This window comes from Nannospalax galili, unplaced genomic scaffold (assembly GCF_000622305.1).
Source record: "Nannospalax galili isolate Female #2095 unplaced genomic scaffold, S.galili_v1.0 scaffold146, whole genome shotgun sequence".
NCBI classification, from domain to species: domain Eukaryota; kingdom Metazoa; phylum Chordata; class Mammalia; order Rodentia; family Spalacidae; genus Nannospalax; species Nannospalax galili.
The window spans coordinates 6,163,034-6,182,889 of NW_008357929.1; the positions used below are offsets into that span (position 1 = coordinate 6,163,034).

A 19,856-nucleotide genomic window follows, 5' to 3' on the forward strand; every position below is an offset into this window, starting at 1 on the left:
ACCTCTTCAGAGGGGGAAATGTTGGAGGGAAGGAGTGGGCATGGATTTGATCAAAACACCTTATATGCATGTATGAAATTCTCAATAAAGTTTTTGTAAAAAATTTTTTTAAAAGTTCCCTTGGTCACGGTGTTTTATCACAGCAACAGAAAGTATCTAATACAGCCTGGAATACTGAAGATCAAGGGAACAAGAAAATACATGGTACCAAAACATCAACCCAGCAAGGACTCAGCAAATACCAAAAGAAAGATTTGGCTGCCTACACCTTAACCAAGTGATTAAACTCAATATCACCTCATGCAACACCTGCTATTTTGGCCTATACCTCTGATGCTATAGGGGGAACTCAGCACCTGCAAAGACCAGCCTGAATCTCATCAGATGTCTAACCCTAGCTGCCAGCTTACTGGAAACACAGTTGATGGAGGTTGTTATAAGTTTTATAACAACCAACCCAGGGAAAGAAAAGGCCATAAAAGAAGCTGTCTTCTGGTCTCTTCAAAAACCAGTGTTGTGGGAGTAAAAAGAAGAGATTGTTCTAGATTAAAAGATAGTACTGTGATATAAAAATCAAATGCAGTGTGTGAGCCTAGATTAAATATTGGCACAAGCAGAAAAGCTAGAAAAGTTTAGGGGAACATGAAAATGGATGAAACAGACAATAAGATGAAATCATTGTTAATTTAGTGGAATCATGGTAATGAAACTATGGGAAATAATGTTCTTAATCTTAAGTGATGCCTGATGAAATCCTCCACAAACTCATGTCAAGGTGCACATGCATGCACGTATACACACAAAATAAATGTTTAAAAAAATTAAAATTATGCCTTACATAATTTAAAATAATTATAAATATTTAACAATTAAATTCTGTGTTTAAATAAAAGCATTCCATATAAGGGCAAAGAAAACAGTTTGAAGTAAGATAAAACAACAATTTACTCCCATACTATGAACCACAAATCCATAGAGAGAAATCTAAAAACACTTGTTCATGCTTATGCATATATACCATACACACAATTGAAGAGGTGCCACTTAACATATGTGAAGTAACAGTATATGGTTACTGAAGAATGCCATAATTTTCTTGCCAAAACTTTGAAGGGCAAAGGTTTGCTAATGCTGTGTATATGGGGGATATAATTTCAATCCACTATATGAAACACAGGTAAACATGGTCAGAAGCTTTTTTTTTTTTTTGAGAATTTGAGTTCTTAGAAATGCAACTACTTGCTGAAGGAGGAGGCAGTCATCTATCTATCTATCATCTATCTATCTACCTATCTATCTATCATCTATCTATCTATCTATCTATCTATCATCTATCTCCCTCTCTTTCTTTCTCTATGGGAGAATTTTCTTGAGACAGGGTCTCACTGCAAGTCCAGGGTGTCTCAAACTCAAGATTCTCCTGCTGAAGCCTCCCAAGTATTAGGATTACAGGCATGTGTTCACTTTTCTAGAATTTCTACTTCCTGTCTCTGAATGCAGTCTCTCCACTCATCAATTTGGGGATGGTTTGAAGGCAGATCAAAGTCAGGTTTATATCTGTCAGTGAGCTTAACTGCACACAAGAATTACCTGGTGCTTTAGTCAATATTGATGCCCAGGCCCTCCAAAGACCAGTTGACTCGGGATTTATGAAGCCCCTCATCCTGCATTTAAGTGACTACTGTACAGAAAGCCTATTTTTCACACCATTCTGCTGGGGTTTGGGGTGGTCCTTAGTATGATGATGACGTTCATTGTTCTCAAGGAGCTTACAACAGCTTCCCTCTCTTACAAGAGGGAAGGTAAGAAATAACACAATGGGCTTAACTCAAAGCATGTAATTAGCATTCGCATAACTCTGAGGTCGTGACATCCCAGGTCAATTCTTGAGATAAAGGACAGATGTCATGTTGATGACCTGTCACACAGTAAAACGGTATAGGAATACAGAGTTATGTTTAGTCAAACAAGGTAACAAGGTTTGAAAGAGTGCTCCAAAAGAACATCCTAAGATCCATTTGTACCCAATAGGAAGACAGCGCACACCTAAGGATAGCCAAGGGCATGCAAGGTCCCACCAGCTCTAAAGGAAGTGAGTCATAGCCAGGGTGGGGGAAGCAGACTTCAATGAATTAGGACCAAATAATTAGCTAATGAGCTACTTCGAACCTGGAAAAACTTTCTAAAGGAAAGGACATGGGACTCAACATGGTGAAACAGTGAAACCAACTGCCCTAGTAGACTCTGTAATGTAATGTGGTCGGAAACTTGTGAGAGCCCACTTGCTAACTTGCAGTGACCCACTGGAAAACCTAAGCTTATTAAACATTGTTATGTAAATAGAATAACAAATTATATAAGTTAATCTTAATAACTTCAGAGAAAACTAGAATTTTGATTTTTGAAAGTCAAATGAAATAGCCCATTAAAAAGTCCAAGCCAGGTATGGCTACACACACCTGTATCCTAACACTTGAGAGGTTGAGGCAGAAGGGCAAGTTTGGGGCCATCCTGGGCTATATCGCAAGGTATAGGTCAGTCTTGACCACATAGAGAGACCAAGCCTCAAAAAAATCAACCATAGGTGAGAGAGATGGCTCAGGGGCTAAGAAAGCTTGCTACATACACATGAGGACCTGAATTTGAATCCCCAGTACCCATGTAAAAATCTGGGCATGGCCCATACACCTGTAATCCTAGTGCTGTGGGAGGTAGAGACTGGAAAATTGTAGGGGCTTGCTGACTGGCAGCCTCACTCTAGGATAAGTGAGAAACCCTGTCTCAAGAGAATAAGGTAAAGAATGATACAGCAAGACTTCTGATGTCCTCTTCTGGCTTTTACAGGCATGTGTACCTGCACACATGGGCACACAACCAACAATCCAGTGAAGAAAAGTCACTTTCACAGACACCAAAAGTTCTTATTCACAATTATACTATGAACACTAGACATGGGCCAGAGAAGACCAGGAAGGAAAGAGGGTTTTTGTTGTTGTCAGAGGAGCAGGAAAAAAAAAAGCAGTAATAGTAATTATCAAGTTCATAATGGTTCCCGGACATAGATTCACTATTCTACATTTATTGACCCTTCAAGTCTCACATCTAGGATATCATAGTTTGAATGTGCCTCTCTAAGATCCATGTGTAAAGGCTTGGTCACCAGCCTGTACAATTACTGGGGGTGGTGAAACTATTAAGAGGTGAAGCCTTGTAGGGGGAAGTTAGATCACTGGCTACATGCCCTTGAAGAGGACAGTGAGACCACACCCATTCCTCTCTCTTTGCTTCCTGGCTGCTGTGAAGTGAGCATCTTCTTCCACTTTGTGCTCTTACCATGACATAATTATTGTCCTGTCCTGCCACAGACCCAGAGGAAATGAGAACAAGCAACTCCAGACTGAAACCATGAGCCAAAATAAACCTTTTCTCCTTATGGGTTGGTTATCTTAAGTATTGGTTACATCAACAGGGAGCTGGCTAACTAGCCATAAGAAGGGAAGATTACCAACATTCTCTTACATGTGCCTAGACAGGGACTAGGCTTGGGCTGCACAGTGTTTGTGGAACTGAACTTCTTCCCTTCCCATTTCCAAACTTTTGACTTTAAAAATGCCCCTAGTAGACGACTCAGAAGGTAATGATGCTTGCTGTGCAAGTGTGGTGATCTGAATTGGATCCTTGGGACCCATATAAAGATAGAAAACAAAAACTGGTTCCATAAAGTTCCTCTCTGTCCTCCACATGTGCACCATGGCATGCACACGCACGCACACACACACACACGACACACATACACAAATAACAAGAAAGAATTTCAAATTCCAACTAAATGATGAAAGAAATTAGCCACTTGCCTCCTACCTGCTCTCCCTGCCTCTTGCCTCCAGCCTGACCCAGTCCCACCTCATTCTAACTTGCCATTTCAATCTATCAAACCTGTTCTGAGTTACGCCCCTCCACACTTCAACCTGAAAAGTCATAAATCCTTCACAGGTACAGGGGCCTCACCATCTCACCTCTCTAAAGGTCTCCAACCCACCTCTGTCTTCTTCCTTTGGTCCTACATCAATACACAGGAGTCACCTTTTGGAAGGAGACTTGGAGCTGAGCTATGAGTGATGAGGAACAGCCAGGCATGAGGGAGCTGGGAAAGGTATTCCAGGTCAATGTGAAGGCAATGAGGGAAGAGAAACTTCTAGGATTTCACATCTCACCCTAGTAGTGGAAGTCCACCCAGTCTTTGACCCTGTGTATGTGCTTTTTCTTCTGCCAAGAAAATTCTTGCTCTCATTCTTCTTCCCATGGACAATTCCTTCTAGCCCTCAGGCTCAGCTTGGGCAGCCTTCCCTGTCCCCAGTGTGTATCAGTACCCCCTTTGCTGTGGCCTTGGGCATCCTATACTTTTGTCCCAGCAGTTATCACCCTGTTGGTTTATCCTGTGAGATTCTAAGCACCTTAAAATCAGTTTCCATCCAGGACTGGTAGATCCCCTGTGCCTGGTGCAAAGACCTGGCACACGGTAGGTGTTTCATTAATGTTTGTGGCATAACTGATAGAATATAAGACACATCTGTCGGATTCTTCAGCATCTCCTCCTCTCTTCCATGCTGCTCCCTTACACTTGACTTTGAAAGGCGGGTGGGCAGGATTTGGACAAACAGGTAACTTGAGGAGGAGATCAGGAGCCTAATGAGAAAATAGAGGCATGGTGGCACAGAGGTGTGGTGGCACACATATTTAATCCCAGCACTCAGGAGGCAGAGGCAGGTGGATCTCTGTGAATTCAAGGTCACCCTGGACTACACAGTGAGTTCCAAGACAGCTGAGGCTACAGGGAGACCCTGTCTGAAAAAAAGGAGAAAAAGGCAGGGAGAAAGAGAGAGAATTTTCTCCAGGGATGAGCTCCCTGGTAGGTTGAGGAGGAGGAGAAGGAGGAGGAGGAGGAGGAGGAGGAGGAGGAGAAAGGCTGTGCCCAAGGGGCCTCAGAATTGAATCCTAGAAGTGTTAGCAGTAAGGAGATAGAGACCCAGCTCCACACTTCACCCTCACTAGCCTGAGGAATTCCCCAAAGCCTCTAGAGACCTCAACTCAAACCAAACCTGGATTCACGGATTCGACACTGAAAGGAATTTCAGACTTAGCTGATATAATGAAGCAGGATTGAAAGTTTTGTTAGTTTTTAAAAGTATTTTATTTATTATTTTTATTTTATGTGTATTAGTGTATTGCCTGCATGAGTGTAAGTGTACCCATGTCATGCAATGCCTGCGGAGGTCAAAAGAAGGCATTGGATTCTCCTGGCACTGGAGCTACAGACGGTTGTTAGCCACCAAGTGGGTGCTGGGAATTGAACTCAGATCCTGAGCAAGAGCAGCCAGTGTTCCTAACCACTGGGCCATCTCTTTAACCCCTTTATTAAAAATTTTTAACTTTAAATCCAGGCTTAAGAACAAAGATTAAGAGAGAGGGGTTGTTCAGAAGAAAGACATACCCAAGTGGGGGTACAGGCTCCACAAAAGAAAGTATGGGAAAATCAAGCATACCCCAATATGGGTATGGACTCCTCAAGGGAGAATAAGCAATTGACTGACTTAGCATCAGTTATCTGTACCCTTTTGGTGACTCTCAAGTTACACATCAAAAGTTTTCTAGGAAACATTTTTATTTCCCTCTCTTTTGATAAGAGCTACACAAGGTGGCCACAAAGAAGCCATAAATGAAATTATAAACAGGTAAAATGAAACCAAAGGCCACTAGGCTTGCAGAAGGTGGTGAATACCTGTCCTTTTCTTGTAAATGGGGTTTCTGGTGAGAGCTTTAGAAAACTGCAGGTTCATGGCTGGGAAGGGAGAAAGGCCTCAAGCAGTTGTCAATTGTGCTGGAAGTTTTGCTCCACTGCTGCCAAATGCTTCAACTGGATTCCAGAATGAGGGGCTTCTCTCCCGTTCTCATGTCCCCAAGATTCCCCCCGCCTTTCTACCCTGCCTCAGAAGGAAAACATGGAACTGGGTATGCTGGTACACACCTATAATCCCAGCACTCAGGAGGTTGAGGCAGGAGACTCATCAGTTTGAAGACAACCTAAGCTACATACTGAAACCCTGTCAAAGAAAGGAGATGAGAAGGGAGGGGAAAGACAGGAGGGAAGGGGGAAAGATGGGGAGAGAAGGAGAAAATACAGGGAGAGAAGTCTGAAAGGTGGGTTTGTTCATCCACTTAGCATTTGCCAAGCTGCCAGCATGCTTTGCTGAGCAGTTACATCTCTGGATCCTGGACCGTGGTGATAGCATGTTAACGTCTACTTAGAGCTTGCTAACCGCATGCCAGAATTTTGCCTAAGAAATTTATGTCTCTTGACTGCCCAAAGCCTCACAATCATTCCATGCAGCAAGTATGATCCTCATGGGATGAGCGAGAAAGCAGAGGCACCAACGGGCAAAATAACTTGCACAAGTTCACAGCCAGGACATGAAAAGTCTGGATACACAGACTGACCCCAGACTCTGTGCTGTGCTGCCCTGCTTCCCCTGATGTCACTGGACCTGCGTTTTGGAGGGAGGGCTAGATAAGGAGTAACCAAACACACAGGAATTTCAGAGAGGCAGGTGCAATATAGCAATTCAATCAGGAATGTAAGAAAAAGTGGCCACTGGTCCACTCTAGATTGACCAAGAAACCTGAATGATGAGAGGTTGTTGTGGAAAGTGCTCCAGATATACCACATGGCAGGTGCAAAGGGTAGGACTTCATGTTTGATCTTACAGAGAAGGAAATTTTGTGGCTGCTATGGGGATTGCCTTCTTGTGTGACTGTGGGATTTGGAGCAGAGGAGCTGGGAGAGTTCTTTGTGTAGTCCCTAAAGCTAGCCATTCCCTAGGTGCCCCAGAGGAGGATAGTTCTGGCCCTAGACATTTTATCACCAAGCCCAGCAGACTCACGTTTTGTTTGAAGCTGTGGTTCTCAGAGCATTCGGAGTCATCCTGCCAAATATCTGTGGCGTTCTCTAGCGTCTGCCAAGTCCCCCGAGCCAAGCAGTGTCTGTAGGCCCTTCCTGAGCCCTCTGAAAGTAAACAAAGCTCTAGAGGAAAGGTCAGAACACACAGCCCGTTCCCTAAGCGTGCTAGAAGGTCCTCTCCCTGGCTGCAAAACTGTGGAAAATCCCAGGGAAAAGGGATTTTCATTTCTCCATTTGGGGACTCATTAACATCACTACTGTTTATTTGGGATGGGAAGAAAAACACGGAAGCCTCTAGATTTTGTACCAGTACATGATCCTCTAATGTCTGTTTTGTTTATCTGTGTGCCTGCAGTTAGAACAGTCCCTGGTGACTCAGAGTTGTTATAGTCCCTGTAAGGTACAGCTTACTGGGAGCTGCCGACATGCGCCCTTGAGCATGCTCGGTGGGACATCTCTTCCTGATGCCTAAGAGGTGGCATCATGAAGAGAAAGCAGTGGGTGGGCACAAGGCAAACAGGCTCAGGGCTGACCTGATGCACTAGCATCTCATGAGCTGGTGTCTTGGGCCCAGTTTCTCATTCTCTGAGCTTATTGGTGTCTTCCTCAGGAACTGGGGACAATACTGGTACCCATTCTCTGATTGAGGAAAGATTAAATGTGTGTGTGCAGATGATGGGTAAACACTCTGCCCGTTCTTGTTGCTAGAAGCCCAGATGGCCCTCTCTAAAGGTCCTTCAACCTGGAAGACCAGCTAGGATATGCCATTAAGAAGTGAAAACTTGCCAGAACTTCATGACTCAGACCCTGCACTGCATAGACCAACAGCAGCTATCTGCTGAATTTGGTTGTTTGATACCCACCAAAAGCACATCTACCCTGCCCAGCTGATATCTTTGCTAGGGTCAAACAACATGCTCCAAACCAAGCTCTTCACCTTCTCCTCCAAATCTGCTTCACCCATAGATTATTTTCGCACCTCAGTGTGTGGCAAGCCCAACTGATTTTCTAACCCTAATCTTTAGGCCATTCCTATCTTCTTTCTGCTCCCATCTACTCCATTAGCCAGGCATATTTATCTTCACATAGATCCTGAATCCAACCCCACATTCCACCTCCCACTTCCTTCCTGATTGGAGCCCTCATGTCTTCCCTGGACAAGCTCCTCTGACAGGCCCTCACAGCTACGATAGCCCGGCTGGCATGCTTCTGCTCAAAATCTTCCAAGAGCTTTCTAAGGATAAGGGAGTCCTTTCCACAAGGTCTTGTAGGACCTAGCCCCCACATCTCTGTCCCTACCTCTTACTCTCATTCCCCTCAGCTCCATTCATATTTACCTTCTCCTCTTCCTGGAACAGACCAGGCAAAATCTTCACCGACAGCTGGGACACTGCTTATTGTGTGCTTGCTTCTAAACACAGCTCCCCTCCTGGCTAATACTCTGGCCTCCCTAAGTCGTCACTGAAACATCACCTTGCCATTGAAGCCTTCCTCAAATACCCACTGTCACTGCCCCAGTCTTCCCATTCCTTCCTGTCTTGTCTAAAATATATCGCATCTCTACTTACAAATGATGCCAATGATTATTGGCTGCCTTCCTTACTAAAACATGTACCCTGAAGGATAAGAATTTTTTCTGTTTTGGTCACTAATAGATCCAATGCCCAGGACACAGTGGATGATCAATAAATATTAAGTGAATGAGCAGACGGCAATGATACCATTTGGCACTTTGTTGTCGATGGCAGTCATCATACTCCTGCTGAGAGCACAGCCCAACACCAAGCTGGGAGAGTGAACATAAAAGTGCCACAAACTGTTAGAAATGCTAAAGCAGGCACTATGCAGGTGCAGGAGAGACCACAGAAAGACAGGAGCCTTTTGCCTTCTGGGAAGAAGCAGGAGAAATTTTCTAGAAGGAGGGCAGATTAGAGGTGAGAATTGAAGTTGGAGTTATAGGCAGAACCTTGAGAAGGCGTCCTGGATAGAAGAGTGAGCAAGAGGCATCGGGTGGGGATGGAGCAAGCCATCCTTGGGTAGGATATAGCAGCCATCACAGGGTGGGAGAGCAGCCATCACAGGGTGGGAGAGCAGCCATCACAGGGTGGAAGAGCAGCCATCACAGGGTGGGAGAGCAGCCATGATGGGGTGGGACAGAGCAGCCATCACAGGGTGGGACAGAGCAGCCATCACAGGGTGGGACAGAGCAGGGGATAGAGCAGCCACCATGGGGTGGGACAGAGCAGCCCTCCTAGGGTGGGACAGAGCAGCCATCACAGGGTGGGACAGAGCAGTCATCATGGGGTGGGGACAGTGCAGTCATGATCCTTTGCACATCAGAATCTCATTCCTTTTGTCTCATCTCAAAGGATCATTCTGCATCCCTTGGCATTTGGAGTGATTCTATTCCAAACCCTTCCATTGTTTTCATGTTCTCTTTTGACTTTAGAAATCTATTTGGATTCTAAAATTTTAATGCAAAAAAAATGTTGAATGTGAGGGTCAGTTCCCACATTTTGCAAATCAAGTTCCATTTAGTTCATTTCAGAAACCCAGGCTCCATTTTCCGGAGGAGCCTAAAACTCACCTTCTTCATAAACATGTGCTCTGGATCATTTTTTCTCCTAGAAGGAATGGACCTGTACTTTTGCCTCCTGGAAAGAGGTAGGGAAGCGGTAGGTGGAAGGTGGTGTCTGTCCCTGCATCAAGGAGGTGTCTGTGGTGACTGGGGACATGAATGACCTAAAGGAGTCAAGGGTCTCAAGCTTGGACTCAGTTTTGGCTCCCATTTGTGATACTCCCACTAGGTTGAGACTGTTTCTTCTTTTATCCCTCAAAATGATCTTAAGAGTCAGTTATCACTTCACTTTACAGACACAGTCTAGGAGTTCCTCCTAGGAACATGCCCCAAACTTCAAAGTGTAAAAATAGAGACTGAGTGTAACCTCTGGGCTCCTGACTTCATGTCCACTTCTCATTGAGCTAATTCCCATAGGGACTACATGCCTGAGCCACTCAGACCTCTCTGAGTCCAGAAAGTTCTTCGGCACTTTCCTTCCCACCATCCTAGAAACATAGTATCTTCATGTCTCCTGGGTTGATTGTAACTAGATTTCATGAGAGGAGAGGAACCTCCAAAAGACAGGTGACTAAGCATTGTTTCCAGAAAGACGTCTTCCTTCTAGGTTTCTCTCTCTCTCTCTCTCTCTCTCTCTCTCTCTCTCTCTCTCTACTTGAAACCAAATTACCACTCATAGGATTACATACTGGACTGAAATTACATATGAAATGTTATCCTGTACACGTCTCAGAAACTTATTCTCACTTTGTTTTACCTGAAGCCTCCAACCGTGCTTTCCTGCCAACAGTTTTAGCTATCCTGTTTGTACATGGATGAGGCATAAGCAACAGGATTTTAACTAATACCGTTCCTCTACTTCCAGAATAAAATGACCAAGAGATCAAACTTCTGGAGTAGATGGAGATAGGATGTTTTCCTAGGTTGCTAAGTAAAATTTACTTCCTTTAAACCAAATCAGGGTAAGCTGAGCTGTCTCCATGCGAGTTCCGTGGAGTATAACACCACCAAAATGGCACATCCTTTCAAAGTTGAAGCAAAGGAAGACTTAGAGTCCTTTCTCTATATAAAACGCACACATTGTATGGATAGGAGCTTCCCAGTCTTTTCTTTTCCTTTTTCCTCCCCGTGACCAAGTTGAGACCTGTGGCTCATTCTTCTCAATACAACCATATTCTGTGGTAGCTGGATGTGGACTTCAAGCGCTCTCTCTCTCTCTCTCTCTCTCTCTCTCTCTCTCTCTCTCTCCCTCCCTCCCCCCCTCACTTATAAAGCTACTATAAAAGTGAAACCTAAGAAGAAAACCTAAAGAAGAAAAGAGGAGACAACAAGGGGTATGGGGGATATAGTGCAATGAGAGAATACTTGCCTAGCATACATGATGCCTTGGGTTCACTCCCCAATACTTCAAAAAAAAAAAAAAAAGGCAAAGAAATGAGACACAATACTGGGAGCTTACATGGAGACTTTTATGGAGGAAAAGGACTTGGAATTCTTGGTCAGGTTAGCATCTTGTCTAACTGTCCACTGGCTGGTCTACCTGGAGGAGCTGTCCTTCTGAGGAACTGTCAGAAACTGGTATGATAAGACTCATTACCTTCATTCCACCAAGGTAAGTAGGAAGGGCAGGGAACAGAGACGTTTCCAGGAGAAGAATGAGGCCAACACACAAACTGATCGAATGTTCCATTACAAAATATGCCTATGGGGAGAAAAGGGGCTGGAATAAACATCAGTGTTTCATCACAGGGTCTTCTGATAGAAGCAGAAAGACAAGGAGCGCAGAGCCTGACAGAATGTGTAAATTGTAGGAGAGCCATAAGCGTCTTCAAAGGAAGCCATAAGGACACACATTCTTCAAGGTAGCCCAATGTTCCAGATTGGTGGCTTGGCCTTTGCTCTAGCCTTATCAACTGGTCACTTCCCTGGCTGACAGTTTGTTTACAGTGTTAACCTAACTTCTCTGGTGCCATAAGATAACTTGCCTGCTCATCCTGAGAAAATAACCTCAGGAGGAAGACCCTCAGTTACCCCAAGGACACTGACACCTAGCAGATTCCTGCAGCTGAACTCAGCAGAGTGCCTATAAAAGTCCAGATTGCTCTGCCTTGCTTTTGTTGATGCCTGGTTTCCGCAGACAGCACCGGCCCTTTGCTATGGTCTCCTGAATAAAGAAACATGTTCCTTGCCTCTTGCAGGTCTGGCTCTGGTTCTTATTTCTTAACTTTAAACTCCTTTTTTCTGCTCTCCTAAATCTAACAGAGCCCACCTTCCTGCCACTGGAAGCTGTTGTAAGCTTCTCAGAAACCAACATGAACACCCCTCTCCCTGGATCAGTCAAGGATGAAGAATGACTGGGGAACACAGGGCTGTAGAAAGTAGCGCCGAGCATTGTGCCTTTGTCTGCCCAACTTGATCTCCAGCCAATGTGCATGTCTCATTGACTCTGCTTTATTATATGTGACTCAAACCCTCATAGAGACTCGGAATCAGGAGGAAGACACTTGGAAGTTCCAGTACCTTATGTTCCATAACTAAATGTTTGTCAAACTGTCACCAAAGTTCGTGAGTATAGAACACAATGACTGTGAACTATGCAAAATGCTCAGCAGACCTATAGGGAGCTGTGGGACTGAGGCTCTTGATCACGTATATACCATGCAGTTCTATATAGTCATATCTCTCCATTTGAATATTATCTCAATGATTATTACAAGAGTTTGGGGCCATCTCAAGTTGAGGGGATGATTTATATATCAGTGTTGGGTAATTGGAAGCTACAAACTTAGAACTGAGCCTGACAGAGTTTCTAGAATGAAATGGAGGCACTGCACACCACAAGTTCCTCAACTTCTTAGAAGCCAAGCATCAATCCCTCTCCCCACCTTCTCCTTATTAGGCTGGAATTCATGGGCAGCTTGGGGTAAATAACCAGTTCCTGGCTTTGGAACCTGCAGATACAGCTGCTTGCAGCCTGGCTCCCGATGAAGAGGATCTGCCCTACTTTGACCTCAGAAGCAGTATTCCCTTGAAGTGAAGTGGTTCTTGTAGTTGACATCAAGCCTGGAGAAAAGGGGTGTTCACAGACCTGGAATAGCTTGAAGGCTGTCACTGGCTTTGGGTCAAGAAAGCAAGAGGAAGCAGATTGCGTCTGTCACCTCCAGGCAACTGAATGAAATGATCCAAAATCATTCCAGAGGCAAAGGAAGGGCAGCCTTTGTCCATAGTCCCCAGTGCTAAGAAAAAATGAGCCAAGGCATTTTCTGCCTTTCTTTTTAGAGTAGGTGTGGTATATGTGGATTGACTCAGTGTGCCACTATATGAAAAGGTGAACCTGTAGACTGACAAAACTATTACACATTTGCTAGAATGCTCCAAACCCAGTGAAAACTGGAAAAGAGAAATGGTATTGCTCAGGCCCAGTTAACACCCTGGCAGATAGAGAGCCTCCACACCACTATTAGCTTCCCAGGCCAGCCTACAGCAGCTATTCATGTCAGACAGCAAGGCAGTAAGTGTGTTGTGGCAGATGGCTGTAATCAGAGATGCTTTACCTATGCACATTACATCCCTTATCATGAGAAGTCAGTCTACGCTCCTTCCACTTGAGTCCAGGTAGTACTTTATAACTCTCTCATCCAAATGCACATGGCAGAAGGGACATGTGACTTTCAAGGCCCAGGTCACAGAGGCAATATGGTCTCTGGTAACGTTAGCCCTTGGCAGCCCAGCCAAACACTGTAAAGAAGCCCAGTTCCCATGGAGAGGCCAAGTAGGGAGGTTCTGGCCACCAGTCACCACTAAACTCTCACTGAGAACCAGTGCCAACCAGCAGACAGGAACACAGAGCTGTCTTTGGTGATTCCAACTCCCAGCCTCAGAGTCTCCTAGTTATGCACCAGATATTGAAAGGTTGAAAGAAGCCATGCTCAGTGTGCCCTGAATTCCTGCCCCACAGAAACCGTAAGAGATAATAAATGATTATCACTGCTTTAAGCACTAAGCTTGAGGGTGACTTGTTACACAGCAACAGATAGCAAATACATGTGCTTACCAGAAGGCTCATTGAGCAAGTCTCTTAGACACTTCTCCTTATACTGAGCCCATTTCCGAGTTGTCTCCTCAAGGAGGGATCCTGTAACCTAAGCACACAAAAACATGGTCTCAGCCAGGCGTGGTGGTGCATACCTGTAATCTCAGCATTCAGGAGGCTGAGGCAGGAGAATCATGAGTTCAAGGTCACCCTCTTTTGCCTCCTCAGGCACTTGCATACAAAGAGACACAAACACATAAATAAAAATAATTTAAAACACTTTAAAAATAAATCTTAAAAAAACAGGAATGTTTTCTTAAATATTTAGGGTTGACATGTCAAGTGGATGCAATACATTCATGCTGAACTTTCACACCTGTGCATGCAAATGGTTGCATGATATTGAGTCTATGCAGATCTTAAAGAGAGAAACATCATACTCAGAGGGTCCCAATAGCACATGCAGGTATGTGTGTCCAGAATCAAAACCACTGAAGAGACCCATGGAGGCCTTGGGACTTTTTTCTTTCTAACATTGACTGTCCTCCCCACAGAACCCTGGAAATACAGCTCACACTTTGGGGTTTTCCAGATAACTGAGTTGTTGAACAACTTGTCACTGTATATCTGGACTATGTCTTCTATTTTAAAAAGGATCTCTTTCACTGTTCAGTTGAAGCACCTTGCTGATGCACACATTGTGTGCCAGGCTTTGTGTTAAGGAGGAGTTGACACACACATTGTGTGCCAGGCTTTGTGTTAAGGAGGAGTTGACACACACATTGTGTGCCAGGCTTTGTGTTAAGGAGGAGTTGACACACACATTGTGTGCCAGGCTTTGGGTTTTGGGGCTGGAGACATGGCTCCATGGTTAAGAGCATTGATTACTCTTCTGGAGGACCAAGGTTCAGTTCCCAGTACCCAAATAGCAGCTAACAACAACCCATACCTCCAGTTCCAGGGGATCTGATGCCCTCTTCTGCACTCCATGGGCATTGTGTGTATGTGACACACTTACATACATGCAGACAAAACACTCATAACATAAAAATTAACCAAGAAGATCTCAAATCTTCTCAAGATTGAATGGCATAGGCTAGAGAGATGGCTCAGCAGTTAAGAGCACTGGTTGCTCTTGCAGAGGACCCAGATTTGGTTCCCAGCACCCACATGGCAGCTAACAGCCATCTGTAACTCCAGTTCCAGAAGATTCGACATCTTCTGCCCTCCTCGGGCATTGCATGATATGGGCACACTTACACACATGCAGGCAAAGCACTCATACACATAAAGTAAAAATGAACAGGAGACTGGATGGCATAGGAACTCTAGCAATATTCTAAACCTGATCTCCCACATCCGTATGTGCTCCTTCCCTGTGTGGTTCTGCCTTTGGCTTTGAGGTTCTAACTCCTCTAGCAGGGGTCAACAAACCCAAATGGCTTAAAATAATAAGGTAGAGCAGATGTAGCAGTAAGGACTGGAGAAGCCTGTAGAAAACTAGGGAGATGGTCCCCCCAATGATATTCAAGTTTAATTACAATCAGCACCTACACACAAAATGATTCCCATCTAAAGCCAATGGGAGGCCTCTTTTTGAATTCTGAGTGATTAGTCTAATCTACCTTCCCTTGCCTCTGCCCAGCAGACCCCTCTCTCAACACCATGATAATCATGATGGGGTCTGTGGTCTTCCTTTCTCAGAGAATCATATGCACACACAACTTTTTGAAAAAGATCTGTGTGGTCAGGACTAATCCAGAGGTTTCCAAACTTCTTAGATCATTGTACCCTTACTAGCTCAGTAATTTTCCAAGGCATTCTCAGACCAAAAGGATACATGTAAAGTCCTGTTTATTAAGTAAATAAGTCCAAACAGTTCATAAATATTTATGTCTTGACAATTTTGAACCTATCGGGCATTGCACAACTTCTCAAACTTTAATATCAGATTGGACACCACCATCTTCATTTCCTCTTCCATACTGGTTTTGTCCTGTTCAGTATTTGCCTTTTATCACAGTACCTGAGGACCACCTAGTTTTTCATGATCCAATATTAAAATCATGTAGTCAAGCCAGGCACGGTATGATGGCACACACCTGTAGTCCCAGCACTTGGGAGGTGGAGGTAGGAAGATCAAGAATCCTAGTCCAACCTTAGCTACACTGTGAGTTCAAGACCAACCTGGGCTACATGAGACCCTGTTAATTAATTAATTAAAATAAACTCAGGGCTGGAGAGGTAGAAGTGCTTACATGGCATGTGCAAGGCTCTGGGTTCTATCCCCGGCACCACAAAGACAGAACAAAACACAAAAATAAAAAAATACAAAACCATAAACATCTTGAGGATAGTTTGCATGGCATCTGGAAAACACCAGATACTGGTCACTATGCTTTTGTCAAAAAGTTAATATATCTCACAGTGCCCATTAGATTCACAGCAGTGCCTGGGCATCTCAGCACACAGTTCGGTGACCATGAGATTAGCCCACAGGGAGAAAGCCTGATGCTATAATAACTGGCACTTTTCCCTTCAATTCAGTTTGCAATGAGCTTTGAATCTCTACTAATAATATTGCTCTCTGTGCTATGGCTGAAGAGACAAGAAGAAAGTTTACTAATATATTGTTTAATGAGATAAACATCCTAATGAGATCATAAATGACTCATATTTTCTTTCAAAAATTCAACAGCAAGTTTCAAAAATCCTCAAAGTCATAAAAGTAAGTCCCTTCTCTACATAAAGTGCTATTTACACCATCAGGGAACGTCCTGGGGGGAACCTGCCTAAAGAGCCGGTGACTCAGTCTTTGGACTACCATTCTCCTGTCTGCCCGTTCTCTGCAAGAGTAATGGTGATGGGCAGAAGCAGGAAAGCAGGAGCTGGGGAGATAGCTCGGTAGGCAAAGTGCTTGCCGCACAAGCACGAGGACCTAAATTCAGGATCCCCAGCACCTCAGCACATGCCTGTAATCCCAGAATTGGGGAGAAGGAGACAGGAGGATCCCTGGGACTTCTAGGTCAGCCATTCTAGCTGAATCAGTAAGCTCCAGGTTCAGCGAGAGACCGTGTCTCAAAAAATAAGGTGGATGGTCAAAGAGGAAGACAGCTGGCATTGACCTCTGGTCTGTGCACACACGCACACATGTGCACACATATACCTAGGGAAGCGAGACAAACTGATGCTGTCTTCCCAGCTACTCATCCTAATCACGCCGGTAACACCAGAGCCCATCTAAATCCGATCACAGCTAAAGCCCCAGGGTAACAAGGAAAAGAGATACATGGTTGGGCTTTTTTCTAACTGGAAAAGTCCAGCCTGAGCTTGGTTCTTCCTTCCCTTGCATAGGCAGCCAGCATTCGTGACCAACTTGCCTGAGAAAGGATTAAGAAGTGGGAGGGGGGCTTTCTAAGGACTCTGCTTACATAAATCTATTTTTCTTTGTTAGAGAATGATTATGCTGCATTATAGAAAAAAGAAAACCACAGATAACCAAAAAGGGGGAAAGACAGATCAGAACCTCATTACTCAGCAATTACCATTTTTTCTAGATCCTTCTCTCCACACTTGCATCTTTTCATTTCCTTTTCTTTCCTGTTTCAGTTTAACCAAAAAGGAAGGCATATATTTTGTAGCTTTTTTTCACTTAGAAGATATGTCCATTCCAAGATGTACATAACAATTGCCTTAGTGTTGCCCTATTCAATAGTCCTTTAATTGCCGCACACTATTCAATGAATGGATGTGACATAATTCAATTTTTCAGTCCTCCAGCACCTGAGCTCCTCTTATTTTCAGATGTTTCTAGTACAAAGCATACCGTGATAGAAATCCTCCCAGCTAGCCAGCTAGACCTCTGAGTCTATGTCTTCAGACAGCATTGCTGAGCCAGAATTCCTGGGTCATGGATTGCACACATATTTAAAGGGTTTTGATAATGTTCTGCCAAACTGTTTATCTGAGCCTTTTTTTTTCATTTAAAACCATGCACCCTTTTATATTCCAAGCAGCAACATATAAATCCACTTCCCCTAGAGCCTTCTTCAATAGTTTATGTTTTTAGTACCAAATCAAAGCTGAATAATGTAATGAGTGATCAGGTGGGTATGAGCTAGCACTGTTCCCTGCTTGCATTTAGAAACTAAACTATCCCTGAGAATTGTTCATTAAGTGAATTTTATAGACTTCCTGCTAGCACACACACGCCATGGTCATTTTTACTCCAGCAGGGAAAGTGTATATGAGCGGACTTCTTCACAAACATCTCTGCAAAGCCTAGTGATATATAAACATCTAAGACACTAAGGTTAAAGATGGATAATCAAGAGAAGAGATTCACAACCATGCGCTGCAAGACAGACAGAGCCAAGGTCTCTGAACGTACAGACCAGGTGACAGAGGAGAACAAGACCTTCCTCCCAGGAACATTATTGATTTTGAAACACCAGAATGAAAAGGCCTAGGTGTGGCTTCGTCAGTTTCATCAGCTGGCCTGAGGAACTGCAAATGCTGATGTTATTATACATAAATAGTCATAGGTCAACAGCTCCCAAGAGTGCTGAAGAAGACAGAACACAGGGCTTCAACCCACCAAGGAAACAGAGTGGCTCCCCAGCTCACGAGCCTACATGATGCAAGGCAATCTTGTAACCCCTAGAGTGTCTTTTCCATCTATGAAATGGGTTCAGTAGTGATGCTCTTCTCATGGGCTAGCTGTGAATGTTACTCAGGATGAGGTATAAGGAAACAATTTTTTTTTTTCTTGGTCTTTTTGATACAGGGTCTCCCTGTAGCCCCAGCTGGCCTGGAACTCACTATGTAGACCAGGCTGGCCTTGAAATCACGGAGATCCACCTGCCTCTGCCTCCCAAGTGCTGGGATTAAAGGCATGCACCACCATGCCTGGCTATAAGGAAACATTTTAAACTTTATCTATCTATTTATTTATTTATTTATTCTTATTTTATGTGCATGAGTGTTATGTTTCCATGTACGTAAGGGCACCCTTGTCGTGCAATGCCTGCAGAGGCCAGAAGAGGGCATCAGATCCCTAGAACTGGAGTTACAGATGGTTGTCACCTGCCATGTAGGTGCTGGGATTCGAACCTAGGTCTTCTGCAAGAACAGCCAGTGATCTTAACCACTGAGCCCTTTCTCCAGCCCCAAGGGAACATTATATCCAGGGCTGTAGCAGTGCCTGGTGTGTGGTGGGCAGTGGGTCACATGTGGAAGAGTAAACAGGATGAAGCAGATAGCTGTACACATTTGGTTTTCATCAGGATACCTGGAGACCACAAGCAAGGGTGGACATTCCATCAACTCTCCTGACAATGGTACCACAGCTAACAGTGGAACTCCTGGGGCCAGAGTCACACTCAAGTCACCTGCCCCTCAGGGATGGATAGTCCCCTAGCAAGACTCTGCCATCATGGCAAGATTCCCTGGACCACCGATTGGCTTTATGTTGACAATCCATGGGGGATGAAGGCAGCTTGGGGGAGAATTTGGATGCTGAGAACCACTAGGGCGGTGGGGCGGGGGTAGGGGGCAGGGTTGCCTGTCTAGTCTCAGGCAGAAAGGTAAAGGGGCTGTTTATGAGCTCTGGCTCTTCAGTCTTCCCTCAATGGGACACATAGGATTTTGAATTCTGAGGCAGTAAATTAGGACTAAGAAGCAAAGAAGGAAAAGAGTCAACCTTAGGTGTACTTTTTAATGGAGATTAGTGGCTTTGGGGTCCCATCCCACCACAGCCGTGTATAAAATGAGATTTTAGAAAGGGAAGGAACAGGCAAAGGGTTGACTCTCTTGGATAAGAATAGCTCAAGCTACCAGAAGGCCTTAGTAGGGAGTAGGGGTGTCAGTTAAGCACATTCTAATACATCTAGAAAGTCATTGGGTACCCTACAATGGATCTACACTGATGGATGTAAAGCAGTGTTGCTTAATCTCGCTAGGCCCCATCTCCTGCTTGACAAGAGAGTCTCCATCACAAAACTGTTGACAGTGTAAAATGAGATCACAGTAGGGGCACCTGGCTCCCACTTGAGCTATTGGTGTTTTCATAGTATGTATGTGCTTTGTCATTAAAGATGGATTGCAAAATATTTATGAGTATTTATTATTTTAACTTGCATGTAAATGAACAGTGGAAAATGTCTGGAGGTGTAACACCTAAATGTGAATGAAGGTGAGTTCTGACTGGTGGAGTCACTTAGATTTGATTTTTAACATTACAGAATATAGAGAAATCAATATAGTTACGAAGGAAGGAAGGAAGGAAGGAA

General features: G+C 44.2%; 1 protein-coding gene across 1 annotated transcript in view; it reads right to left on the reverse strand.

Annotated features, from left to right (window-relative positions):
- The window catches only part of Glp2r (glucagon like peptide 2 receptor), a 62,310-nt gene that overhangs the window by 41,714 nt on the left and 740 nt on the right, over positions 1-19,856 (reverse strand). Inside the window, exons 2-4 of the mRNA XM_008855731.2 lie at positions 13,588-13,675; positions 11,131-11,235; positions 6,939-7,060 (exon numbers count right to left, since the gene is read on the reverse strand). Of these exons, the coding sequence (XP_008853953.1) occupies positions 6,939-7,060; positions 11,131-11,235; positions 13,588-13,675 (315 nt within the window). The remainder of the gene's footprint in view (positions 1-6,938; positions 7,061-11,130; positions 11,236-13,587; positions 13,676-19,856) is intronic.